General features: G+C 50.2%; 1 protein-coding gene across 1 annotated transcript in view; it reads left to right on the forward strand.

The window, feature by feature from the left end:
* Positions 1–2,184: 2,184 nt before the first annotated feature.
* Positions 2,185–13,500, forward strand: part of WNT9A (Wnt family member 9A) — a gene marked incomplete at both ends in the record, with an annotated part of 51,941 nt that continues 40,625 nt past the window's right edge. The window contains one exon of the mRNA XM_080610759.1: positions 2,185–2,279. Coding sequence (XP_080466885.1) covers positions 2,185–2,279 — 95 coding nt within the window. The remainder of the gene's footprint in view (positions 2,280–13,500) is intronic.

The raw sequence follows: 13,500 nt of genomic DNA on the forward strand, positions 1-13,500 counted from the left end.
CTTTGACACTTCCCTCCCGGGTGTGTGCATGTGGATGTGCACACAGTGCTTTTCCACAAGGCTGTTTTGCAAAGGTTCCGTCAGGGATTGGGCTGAGATATTTTACATAGTAAAAATTAAAGCAGCCCCTCCCCCCCATCCCCCCCCATTTTCCCCTGGGTTTTATTTTGCAATAATAATAAATAAGCGGAACCCAAATAGTTTGCATGGTTCTGGGAATGCTGGAAATGCCCCAGCTCATGGTCAGTGGTGAGCATAAATGTACCGAGCTCTCAGTGTCACTCCAGGGGCTATTCCAAGACAAAAGGTTCATCCGCATTAACCCAACCACTGCGTGCTTTCTTCCATAGAGTATGGGGATCAGAAACATAAACAGCCTTGCCAGGATTGTCCAAGAGTCCCTCTGTCTCATCATGCACCCAGCTGTCACCTTTGCAGAGCTGACTACCTTAAACTCCTGGGGACAGTGGCTTTTGATTCCAGTGACACATACCTACGTGTCCTCCTGTTTCTGTCCCTGTGGGGAACACGGGCAATTCAGCAGCGTCACACGCACACACACACACACATGCTTAGGAGGGAAACCTTTTTGTTCTTGGGTGGCAGTGGGTGCACAAATTACCTGCAGGATGACGATGAGTGACGTCAGCTGACCTGGAACAACACACTAGCCCCAAAGGGCTGACATTTAGGCATTTAGGGCATTAACTACTTCCCAGCTGGAGTGCTCATTGTCCTATCTGTGCTTTGGGGTCTCTGTGCTCCCCTCCACTGCGCTGGTCATTGTTGGGATGTGTCATTCTCACACACGGCTGGGAGTGTGTGTGTACTTGGAGTGCATGATGCCAGTGCCTTTTCACATCCAGCCTTTGGATTACTTGTGTGCTGGGATCAGCCCTTGCCCACCTTGCCTTTGCACAGCTGTCTAGCCCTTGAAACATTGAGTGGCATGTTTAACCCTTGGACAACCATCCAGCCCTTGCACAACTGCCCCGTTCTTGTATAATGGATCAGCACTTCCACCTGCAGCCCTTATGTGACCACCCAGCCACTGCACATTTAATGTTTGCCTGACTGATTGGTGCTTGCACATCTGGTCCATGCACAGCTGATGAGCCCTTGCTTACCCAACCCTTGCACAACTTTGCAGCTGCCCAGATGTGGCACATCTACCCTTTGCACAACTGCCTGACTCCAGCAAAACTGCCCATCTCTGGCACATTCAGGCCCTGCACAGTTGTACTGCTCTGGCATGTCCAGCCCTTGCATTCCCAGCACTGGCATGACCACTTCTTTCACATTCAGTCCTTGCACAACTGCTCATCTCAGGCATATCCAGCCCTTTGTATGATTGCCCTACTCTGGCACACCTGGCCCTTGCACACCCAACTCTTGCACGACAGCCCAACTCTCCAGATGTGGCACATCTGCACCTTACACAAATGTTTGACCTTTGCATGGCTACGCTCCCCTGGCAGATCCAACCCAACCCTTGTCAGCACAGAGCTGACACAGCCAAAAATTCCGTATGTGGCCGTTTCACACCTGGCTTCCCTAGCATATCCAGCCCTTGCACACCCAATGCTTGCACAACTGCCAAACCCTTGCACAGCTTCCTATCCCTGGCACATCCAGTCCTTATATGAATGCTCTGCCCTTGCACATCCAGATTTTGCAAAAGCATCCCTTTCACCACTGCCCAATCCTTCCCAGCTGCCCATTTGTGGCATAAGCAGCCCTTTCACATCTGGCCCTTACACGACTGCCCAGCTGTGGCACATGCATCCCTTGCACATCGGGCCCATGCAGGACTACCCAGCTGCCCCGCTGTGGTACACCTCTGTCACGCCCAGCCTGTGCACGTCCGGCCCTTGCCCTCCAGGCAATGTCACGCTCGCAGCCGGGGACGCCAGTGCCGGTCCCAGTCCTGATTCTGATCCCGCTCCCGGTGCCGGTCCCGGTCCACTCCCGTCCCGCTCTCCCCGCCCCTCCGGGCCGCACTGCACCGCCTCCCGGGGGCGTGTCCCCGCCTCCCGCCCCGCCTTCCTGCCGCGGCTCCGCCCCGCTCCGCCCGCCGCCGGCCGGGCGCTCGGGGCCGGCCGCGCTATAAGAAGCGGCGCGGGCGGCGGGGCCGTAGCGGGCGCGGCGGGGAAACGAGATGAGCAGCGCCGGCGCCGCTGCAAGATGCTGGATGGACACGTCCTGCTGGGATGGCTCTCCTCCTGCGCGCTCCTAGGGCTGCTCGCCTGCGCCCCGCGGCCCTCCGCCGCCTACTTCGGGTAGGTGCCCCGCGCCCGCAGCCCTGCTCTTGCTTCCCAACTTTGCGTTTGGTGGATTTTGTCTGTTTCTTTGCACCTTGCCCGTCCTGCCCGAGGTGGGGATGCTGCTGCGCGCCTGCTGACAGCCCCCCTCTCTCGGTGGGTGCGGGCATCCCCTCCTGCCGACGCTGACAACCGCTCTGGGTGAGGCACGAGGCAGCTCCGTCCCCCCGCCGTCCCGGGCTGTCCTGCCGCTGACGGTCTCCAGGGCTCCAGCCTGCCCGGGGCTGCCGAGCTCTGCCCTGGGGCCGCGGGTACAAGCCGCTAAGGGCAGGGAACGGACTGTCTCGTTCGGCCCTTTCTCAGCGGCAGCTCGCAGGAGGAGACCCGTGGTGAGGTGGCTGGGGAGCTCTGACCTCCACCGTAATGGAACAGCCCCGAAAAAACTTTTTCCCTCAAATTTAAGCGCGTACTTCAGCATCAGGTGCTAGGAAGCGAATCCCGACATTATCCCGGCGGCTTTATTAGTTGTTTGGGTGTTTTTTGGAGGGGTGTGCATGATGCTGTCACCAGCCCGGGAGGGGACAAAGCTTATTCCCAAAGGAGATAAGGGTCCCGTCCTGTTTGGGCGCGGAGCTGGGCATCCCGCCGTGCTCACCTGTGCGCGAGGCAGGAGCGCGGCCGGCAGGGTGCGCTACCAGTCCGGCCCGCGCCGCGCAGGTGAATGCCGCTCCTTCCCCATCGCCCCTGCCGGGACCCCCCTATCCCCATTCCTTGAGCTGTAGGAAGCCAGATAAACGCCTTCACCCACCCTCTTTTAAGCTCCCTGCAACCAGAGCCTCATTGAGAAGCCGCAGCCTTGTGAAGGGTCTGCTGATTTCCTTCTGTGCAGCCCCGCTCTGCTTGGGTGTCAGTGTAGCTGCATCTTCGCCCGTCCCCCTTTTGTTAAAAAAATAAACAAACAAAAACCCACCAAAAAAACCCCCCCAAAACTTGTTCCAAAATAGGGTCCGTTTGCCAGTGGAGTGGGATGCGAGCACCTGGTGAAGAGCTTTCAGTGTAAGTTCACTCAAGAGTGATGGTTCTTGCTGCTTTTTGGGATGCTGTGCTGTGACCGCTGGAAGGAGCCACTGAATCGGCCCTGGAGAACGCTTTACCAGACCTGAGGTTTTCCCCCCCTCTTTCCAGTAAAACAAATCCTGGTGTTGAGGCTTGTCCATCACTTGTGGTCTGGCAAAGTTTTCCAAACAGTGCTACTTACATCTTCTGTTTCCAACTCAAGAACCATTGAACTTCCTGCTGCTGGGGCTGGTTTTCTGAGGAAACAGCCTCTCCTATGCGTAGGTTTTCAGGAAAAGCCCTCTTTTCCCCCAGCAGCACACAGGGCTGTGCTGAGCCCGTTAGCTCGTGTGTCTGCCGGAGACCACCAGCACTGCAGTTGTACTGTGCCTCAGGGACTGGCAGGGCTTGTAAGGAGCTTGGCTGTAGCTTTCCTGTTAATCCATGTGGTGCTCGTATCTGCTGTAAGGCAGCAGGTAACTCATTCCAGTTGCTCCTGGGATTTCTCTTCTGGCCTTGTGTGGCTGGTGTAGGTATCAACTTAAGAGCAAACAGGTCGAGCCAAGGGAGTTGTACTGCTAAGTCTGTTCTGACTGCTTTGGGTTATTCTCTTGGTCTCAATACAACTGCTGTTTCTGATTTGAGACTCCCTATCTGGCAATAAGGAGGGGAGAAGAGATGCTGCCAGAAGTGCATCCAGCCAGATGTGCAGTCCAACTGTCCAGGGCTGCTGTGGTGCACAGTGAAGTTTGCTTATGCAAAGCATCCTGCTGTCTGGTAAGAGCCACAGTTGAAGGAGCAGCATCTGTGCTAATCTCCTCTTTGTTCTTCGAAAAGGCCTAAAGCAGAGATTGCACTTGCTGAGCTGCTGAGGTCCCAGGGGAATGGGTGCTGCTGAGGTCCAGGGGGAGTGGGCAGTGCTGAGGTCCAGGGTCCCTGCTAATCCCTGGTGATATGTGATTAAGTGTGTGTGGAAGAGCAGGGCCCTTCTTGCTGTGGGCTTCTGTATATAAGGAAAGAAAACTTACCTGCTAAAAGCTGTATGTTCCTGCAAGTGCCCTTTGAAGGTGGGTATTAACCCTTCATGCTATGCTTGGAAAGGTAGGAAAAACTGTTCCATATGAGGAATCATATCTGTTCATTCTAATACAAATCTTTCCTAAAAACCTGGAGGCACCACCCTTTGTTCAGGGACTGAGCTGAAATACTGAAGTGGGCTCAGTTAATGTGGCACACTTTCTAGGCAGGGGAAGATGTGCTCCTTCAGGTCCAAGGCATCATCAAAGCCATCCTGATGCCTTTTTGTGGCCTGCTAGACCCTCTGCTCTCAGTGTTAATATCCCTGTTGCAGGAGGTGGTGGGGTACAGAGTGTGATGGGCAGCTGTGCTAAACAGATGTCACACTGTAGCTGTAGCTTATCTGCTCTGTTCCGCAGTCTGGTAGGGGATAGGGACAGCTGTGGATGATCCCTTCCCTCTTCATCCCTAACGTCTTATTTCAGGGAAAGAATTTGGTGTCTCTAAATGTGTGGCCTGGTGGGGAATTAATACATGGGGACAGGAGTCGGGCATGGTTACATGATAACAAGATTGTGTCAGCATGTAGTTATGTCTGTGTCTGTCCCACTGGGGCAGCTAGTGAGCGGCAGGGATGCTGGGGTAGGAAGGCCATGGCTGGAGGCTGCTGCTTCTCTATATGTCTGGATCTGGGGTTCGGGGCAGGGGTGGGGTGGGGGGATGCACAAGCAACCAAAAATGAAAAATACCCTCTGGTAGTGGAGCTTGTTACATGTGCCAGGAAGTGTTGGTGCAGGTGGGGCTCTTGCTGCTTTCTTGTTCCATCCCTAAGCTGCCTGGTTAGGATGTATGATGAGGGTAACAGTTCACTGTCTGGGGTAAAGGGAGGGATGGGCTTGTCCCTTGAAAAGGGTTACACTGCCTACCTCAGTGCTGCTCCCTGTGTGTTGCTTTCTTCCTGCCTGGTGCAGGAGGGAAGCAGGTGCCAGCGTGACCTGAAGCTGGTACACAGTGAAGGACCCAAAGTGATGCTGATGATTAGGGACTCAGCTCTGCTCACTCCTATAGGCAGCTGCCCAGGGGGTTTGCTAGCCCTAATAACTGGAAGGCAGCTGAAAGAGCCTGGCTTCAGGGATGTAGTGGTGGTACAGCTCATAAACCTTGTCTGATATGGGACTTTTTGATGCTGAAGAGGAGAAAGCATGCTTGCAAATCTGAGCAGGACCATGTGGCTTGTGGTAGGTTTGGAGTTGACCATCAAGATGCCTGATGATGACTTTTTTTAGGGTGGGAGTGTGTAAGGGAGACTGTTACTGGCTCAGTCTACACCAGAGGGGGAAGCATTGCCTTAAGATAAACGTTAGCTGAGCCTGGCTTGTAGGAGATACACTGGCTGCTCTGAAAGTGATCCCGCTTTCATGTTCAGCCATCTCCTCTGCAGCTGGGCTGTCTGAAAATTAATTTGCACCATATTATAACTGGCTGATGGGGTAGCTTGGAGCAGCCCCAGACTGATGGGATCCCTGAGAAAGCATTGCATTTCACTTCTCCTCCCTGCTCTGCTTTTCTTGTGCCTTAGGCTTTTGGTGTGAGTACCTCCCCTCCCTCCCTTTCCTCTCACAAATGTGGGTAGAAAATGGGTGGTGGAAATGCTGTAGCAGCTTCTGGGGACTGTATTGGGTCTTGCACTACTGGTCTTTAGAAGTGGCAGATGACAGGATTAGCTGTGCTGGGGTGACAGGAGATTCAGTCCTGCTGTGCCCTGGTGCTAGTGGTAAGGCAAACTGTCCTGGAGGAGCTTGCTGCTTTCCTGAGCTTCCTGGTCTGTGGATCTGAGCTTGCAACATGTCCAGCCTATAAATCAAACCCCCCCCTCTATCTTTCTATGTGTTCTGATTTATAGCCTGATTTAGTTTTAATGTACCCCTCCTTTTCCTTGCTGGAAGAAGTGCTGCTTTCTGCAGATTGGGGTTTGCTCTGCTTCCCTCCAGGCAGCAGGAGCCCCCTCTGCAAACACTTGTCAAGACAGTAGTAAGGTTACAAGTGGCTCATGCTTACATAGTGTTTATATTGACAGATTGCAATGTTCTTCATAAATGTAACTGATCTGTACACTGCACGCAGGCAACAGGAACCCTTAAATGCTCGCGTGGGGGAGAGGGAGGGAGGGGAAGCATAGTTTGCCCTAATTTACCAACACATCACTATTGAGAGCAGGTTGCTCATTGCACAGTGGGTTTTTTTTTTTTGGTGTGGGAAGTGCAGGGTATTTTTGTTCACATTGGCATGTGCAGAATAGGTACCCTGCTATGCTTTAGGTGCTGTTGGGGTAGAAACCCTGCAATTCAGGGTGTGATTTATTGATAAAATTACTTAGAAAACATCTGAATACTGGACTTGAAGGGGTATTCAGGGGTTGAGGGCTCTTGGGGGGGGGGGCGGGGCAGTTAACATGAGTTTCTGAACTCTGTTTCTACGAGTGTGTGGCATCAGCTTGCATGTCATCTCCATTAAAAGCAAGCCCAGTAGCAGGCTGTGCTGCCTGTTTTCTCCAGCCTGTGGGCTATGCTAGGTGCTAACATGGCTGTTGCATATCATGCATTTCTGTACCTGTCACTTGATGGTAGTGTGGGGCCATGCGCTCGTGCCTGCGGCTCCGACGAAAGCCGTGTGAACTTCCCAGGAAGCTGTTGCGTAGCCAGGCCGCAGCGTGCTGGCTTTGCAGACGCGCCGGTCGTCTCTGGCGTGTGTGAGATGGAGCAGCTGGTTCTCAGTGCAACCCAAAAAAACAAAACCTGGGCTCGGGTGGCGAGGGAGGAATGTGGCACACAGGCAAACACAGCTGGAGCGTGAGAAGGCAGCTCCTGGGGCTGGGAGGGTGGCTTTGCCATCCCACTCGGTGGCGTTCTGCCTTCTCTAGGCAGCGATGCTGGATTTCTGCTGTTCTTTGGAATAAGAAGGGTGTGCCTGGTGTGGATATTTTCCTCCCATGATTCTTTTGAGCTGGGTGAATTGTCACGTAGAGACTGATCTGTCTGAGTCCTGACTGGCGCTTCTCCCAGAGTTGGCTCTCTGGGTCAGTTCAAACCAATGTTTAACCTCCATTCATTTGTGAAGGAGACCCCCATGCCCAGAAGCAGCATTTCCTCTGTAGATGCTTGAAGATGGCACTGGATTTGAAGTGCCTAAGGGTGGTGACAAACCCAGGAGCATTGTGAAAAGAGCTGTACATGCAGCTAAGACCTTCCAGACCTGAATCTTCAGCCTTGGTGACCAGGATCTGTCCAAAATCGGGCAGGAAGTACCCAAAAGCCCCTTCCACCTGCAGTGTACTTAGAGGATGGAGCAAAACAGGGGTTAGTACGTCTCAGACTTATCTCTATTGATCATGTTGCTTGAGATGGGGGACCAGCTACCTCCTGCCTCTGTTTCCCTTATTTGCAATGATGCAGGGACTTCTTTCTGAACCTGACTTAATGGTGAGCATTGCATGCAGCCTCTGTGTCCCAATATTGCATGGTTTCTGTTGTTTTCTTTTATTGCAGAGGTTATGAGTGCTACAGATGACTTCCTAGGGGGAGAAGATGGCTTTTTAGGAGAATGCTGAGTGTATACTTGGCAGAGCAGGAGGCTAGTGGCTAGCTTTAGTGTGACTGTTGATGCAGAACTAGAGATCAGGAATCTATAGGACTCTGGTCTCTTGGTGAAAGGTTTGGTCAATTATTAACTTGCTTTCTGGAAGCTGCTAACAACAGTAAGAGGGAGTCCAGCCCCACAACCCTAACACAAGAAGCCCAGGAGTGTTTAATAATTAAAGGTCTTGTGCTTTATTGTGGAGTAATGAGAATCACCTTAAGGCATATTCAGTGGTGGGTAATTGAATTAGGTTGTGGGATTGAGCAGGGTGAGAATTATATGGAAGATCTGGAAAACTGCACAGATAAGCCAATGTGATGCTTCTTAGTTTGAATCTTTCTGTCTGTACTGGATTTTGTCACACTCTCACTGCTTTCTTCATTTTTCTGTTTGTTTAATCCACTGTGGTGGCAGACTTGGTGTAATTGTCTCCTAAGGATGTTCGTGCCCTAGGGATGCTCCATTCCTCCACTGAGGGAGATGCTGACTGTAGTTTTTATTCCTAATGTTTTCCTTAGTGATATGCTGCTATTTAAAGGCTCCTTAAGACTTTTTCTGGTGGAAAAGCCAAGCCAGAAGACACTGCTGAGCTAAGCAATTGTGGAAGTGTCTGAGTAGCCAGGGGAGGTGCTGGACCATCAAGCATCACCAGAGTGTCCACTGCATGAGGCAGTTTCTGGTGCAGAGCTGATCAGAGCTGCAAAGGGGTGGCTTGTGGAGCTGAAGGCCAGACTTGCCTGCCCTGTCTCACTATTACATCCCTGTGCATAGTTTACCTGTTGGAAAGGGATCTTGAAGCTTTTTTTGAGATGCTACATTAGAATATTTCCACTGGGGAGACAGTCTTGAATATGGTCTCAGGTCACCAGAGGTGTAGTGACTTCTGCTGCCAGAAGTTCCATATCATGGAGTGGTTTGGGTTGGAAGGGACCTTGAAACTCATCCAGTCCTAAACCCCTGCCATGGGCAGGGACACCTTCCACTAGATCAGGTTGCTTCAGGCCCCGTCCAACCTGAACTTGAACACTGCCAGGGATGGGGCAGCCACAGCTGCTCTTGGTAACCTGTGCCTGTGCCTCATGACTCACTCCAGCTACCTTGGGCGATTTGACACCTTTAGGCCTTGGATTCTCTGGTGACTTGGGTTTTGTAGAATACAAATGGGTCAACTATTATCCTAATGTGTGTCTGAGGCATTTAAGGAGAGGGCTCAATGCACTAAAACTGTCCTAATGTGCTGTATGTGAAGGCATGCTCTCTATGCCCAGTCATTTGGCTACAGCTGCCTCCTGAAGAGGAGTGCTATTAGGTGGGATGGCACTTGCTTAGTTCATACTAAAAGCCTATGTTAAACATGAACTTCTTTACCTCAAGTTCCCTGGCTGGCCAGGTAGCAACATGTCATCTTTCCTGAGGATGTGTGCTGAAGCAATTCAAGAAGCCCCATGTACCTGGCTTTCCAGACTTGCAAACAGGCTGAGCCTTTGGCTTCCCTCTATAATGAAGAAGCCTTTCTCCCTGCAGCCAGAATAGCTCTCTAGTGGCTTGTAGCATGTTAATGTAATTGGTTTCTCAATCTGAGCAGTCCTCAAGCAGAGGGCCTTTTGCTTGCAGGGAGACTGGTGCTGCAGTTCCTGAACCAGCACATGTCTGGCTGCAGGCTGAACAGGCAGGATGCATTTTCCTGATTTACTGGACCGAGAGCTGGCTCTGGTCAAGTTAAATAGGAGCTAGAAATTATTATGGTGCTGAATGGAAAGGGTTAACCGTTTTGAAGCTTTTTTTGACATCTAGTGGCAATTTTTCTTCTGTTTTTAACTGTGCTTTTTAAGGTTCCCTCAGATTGTGGCTGTAAGTGCTAATGAGTCTTATCTCTGGAGATATTGTCATAAAATACATTTATGAAGTTTATCAGCTCAGTAAGCTTTACATTTTATTGTAATGCATGTTTGCACTGTGCTAAGTGGAACAGGGAGTATTTTGACTACATGGATAAACATAGCAGTTATGGGATTTGCTTTAGCTGATAGAAGAATCTATTCTGACTTTTCCCTTAGCTGTTGCAAAGAACTCTATTTCAAATGGATCAAGCAGCTCCTGCATGTGCTATGTGGTCCTTCAGTCTGCTTGTGACCTTAAATCATTCTTCTGTATGGTGCGAGGAGTATTTTTTTAATTCAGTTGCTGAAGGATTTCTTTTAGGGAAAGAGGAAATGACAGGTTAACAAAACTTGAACTCTTCCTTTGGAAGGAACACAGAGCAAAACAGCTCTTCTATACATCAATCTAGAACATGCAAACTCAACACTATCTGACATTAATGCTGAGTCTGTGCTGGCTTCGAAGGCACCATGGAGTGTGATTCATGTTGATGGCCTGTCAGGCTGTATGGGAGTTGATGTGAGTTTTATAAGCAGATTCATTTGGCCTAGCTCATTAAAATAGTATTAATTGGATAGCCGGATGCTCATGGAGTTTGGGTTGAAAAACTAGCTTGCTCTGACTTCTGTGTTTGTTGTGCACTGGGTGGACAAGTTTCACAATTGTAGCAAAAGCTTCCTTTCTTGGAAAGACTGCTGAGTCTTCCAGAGACTGAAGTAGCATAATTGGCCATTTACTGTGCATGGTAGGAGGTAGCTGCTTATGTTGTGGAGCAGCATGTGTTTCCCCTAGATGTGAATGAATACTAGATGCTCATAGGAATATCTGAGCTTAGCTTAATCTTTTAAATGGCCCTGTTTGGCTAGGGCAATCCTGGGAGGAATGGGTGTAAGTCTAGTCAGAACCTTGGTCTGCTGTTGAACTTCTCTGAAACCAAATTGTAAAGCAGCCTCCTAAAGCAACTCTTGCTTTCAAGACCAAGTCCTCTTTGAAGAAGTCAGATGAGCAAAAGGATTAACCTCCCTCTGCTCTTGGTCTACCTATTTTTTTTCATCTCTAATAGAGTCCAGAAAAATTAAGCTTACTTTGAGGTACACAAGGGCGTCTATCTTGAGTCTGATCCCTGGGTGATGCTTTCATGTGTAACATACAGATAGGTGAGACAGGTTGCCAAGGTGAATTGCTTTGAAGCCCAGTGTCAAACTGCTGCTTTATCTTAAGCACCTTTTAACTTCTTCCCAAAAGGAACTGGTCATGACTCTGCTCCAAAAGCATCAGTGCTGCCAGATGAGCACCTACTAGGGTGGGCTTACGTATGTCTTCAATAATACCTGTTCCAGCTTCCAGTCAGAGCAAGTTGCTACCCGTTAAATTCCACCTCCACAAAGTTCTTTATTTATGTTCCCTCTTGTTATCAATCAGCTGTATGTGACAGCTTCCCCAGCTCTGCATGTGGGAGCATGTTGTGTGTTGCCACAGCATGTGCAGGAGTGTTCCGGTGCTAGCTGACCCATCTGTAGGCTTGGCCAGTGGTGGGGGACTTCAGGATCGCCAAGTGCTGGTGTTAAGAGGAGTGCCTGTCTGCTGAGCTGTAGCACACACAGCCTGGCAGGCTGCTGTCATGGCTTGCTGCGATCTTCGTAGACTTCCCCACTTGACTGCTTAAACTGCACAGAGGCATTGCTATGCCCTAGTCCTCATGGTTTGCCCAGAGCTAGTTCTCAGTGCTGTGTGAACCCCTGCTGAGTTGGGTACGTTGACTGGCTTTCACTGTTAGGGTGAGCTCAGATCTCTAAATATCCTCATTGTAATGTCTTCTCTGCTGGTTGATGATTAAAGATTGGTGATCTCATGGTTGGTATTGCAACAAAACAAAGCTAGGCAGCCCTGGGGAGGGGGGGGGGGGCATAACTGCAGTTCTGTTAGATTGCAAATGAAGATTGTGGGTGAAGCTGGTTCTACATGTTGCAGGGGACCTCTTGTAGGGCTTCCCAGCTCCATGTGTTATGATTACTGTCACTAAACACCTTGCTCTCTGAAGTTGCTAAGGCGGAGTGTTTAGTCTTCTTGGTGTTGAGATAGGGTTCCTTGGCTATGCCTGAAGCTGAGCTTACGGGAGCTTCATTTTACCATGGTGACCAATGCAATGCCTCACTTTGAATCAGAGCAAAGACCTCTGGTCACTGACTGCTTGTAGGATGTAGGTTTTGTGGGGTTGTTTTGTTTGTTTGTTTATTTTATTTTTTTTTTTTTAGGTTTTTTTTTTTTTTTTTTTTAGGTTTTTTTGGGGCTTTTTTTTGGGGGGGGAGATCAACCCTGCTTGGCCTTAACACTGATTGCCCCAATTTCCATGAAAAATCAGTCAGTCATGACTCCTGTGGGAGCACAGCCTCTTCTAAGGCAGTGCCTTTCAGTGTTACGAAGTGTGGGTGAGGGCACATGAGTCAAAGCATTGCAATACTCAGGCAAGCAAAGAAAATGTGTTTCCACTTGGGCTTAGCATAGGAAGGACACTGTGTTATTTTAGCGGTTCGCAGCTTCTTTGCATCCTACTGCTCTTTAGCCTCAAGCACAGGTATCCCAAAACACCCAGGTCTGAGCAGGCCCAGGTATCACCTTCAGTAATCTCAAAGGAGGCTTCTAGTATGAGGTATTGGAGCATCTATACCCCACTGATGTGGGGCATGTTGCAGCGCTGCATGCTCCTGCCTTTTGCAGCAGCACTGCTTGTACAGATGGGCTTTTCCAGTGTGTGGAACCAGCTTTAGTCTTGCTCAGGTATATGCTGTGAATGAATAACCAATGACATGCTAGGACATCAAAGTGTCCAGGAGTCAAGTCCAGCTCAGAATGCGGTATTCACCTGGGAGCTGGGGTAGCTGATGGGATTGGGTACCTGGAAGACAGCTGAACACTTAGGATAAGGACTCAACTTGGGCCAGTCGTTTGGAGCTGGCTCCATTGGCATTGGCTACTGGTACCTCTCCCAGTGCAATCAATGACTCAGTGGAGCTTGTGCTTCTTGGGGATGCAAGTTTAGCTTACTACTCTGCTGTAAGCCCTGCTGTGCCACAGCTCTCCATCTCCTCTGATGAGAAACCCTATCCTGGAGGCCAAACCCCTCTGGGGACAGTTCACCAGCACTGATACTTTATTTAAAAGAACTGGCTTGTTTTGCTTAATCTTGACAAAGTTCTTTTCTAGCCCTAATCCTCTTCCAGTGTAAGGTGAGATCTTGAAATACCTGGCAAACTTATAGCATAGCTCTCTGTGTCTCTGGGCCCCTCTGTAATCAAAGGTGTGTGTTGGGGGGGGTAGGGATGCCAAAGATAAATCTCCTGCTGGGAGCTATCGGGGAGCTATTTCCCAGTCTGCGGTTAGCAAGTTGACCTGACAGGCCAGAGGTGAAACAGCCAAGTGAGCTGAATTACAGGATCCAACCAAAGATCCAGCACTTCATTTGGCTCATTAGCTCAGCTGTGTTGCATCCCTGGTGACTATTTCTATCTTCTGGCTTGTCCCATTTTGACTCTGGTAATCCAGAGTCTTAGTGTGAGTTTGAAGAGAAGACTGAAGTTGAAGAGCTGCTCTTGGGAAAGTGGACTGGACTACACAAGGCTTTGAGCAGTTGCTGTGGTCAGTGTTACAA

The sequence above is a fragment of the Psittacula echo genome (assembly GCF_963264785.1).
Source record: "Psittacula echo genome assembly, chromosome: 2".
Lineage (NCBI taxonomy): Eukaryota > Metazoa > Chordata > Aves > Psittaciformes > Psittacidae > Psittacula > Psittacula echo.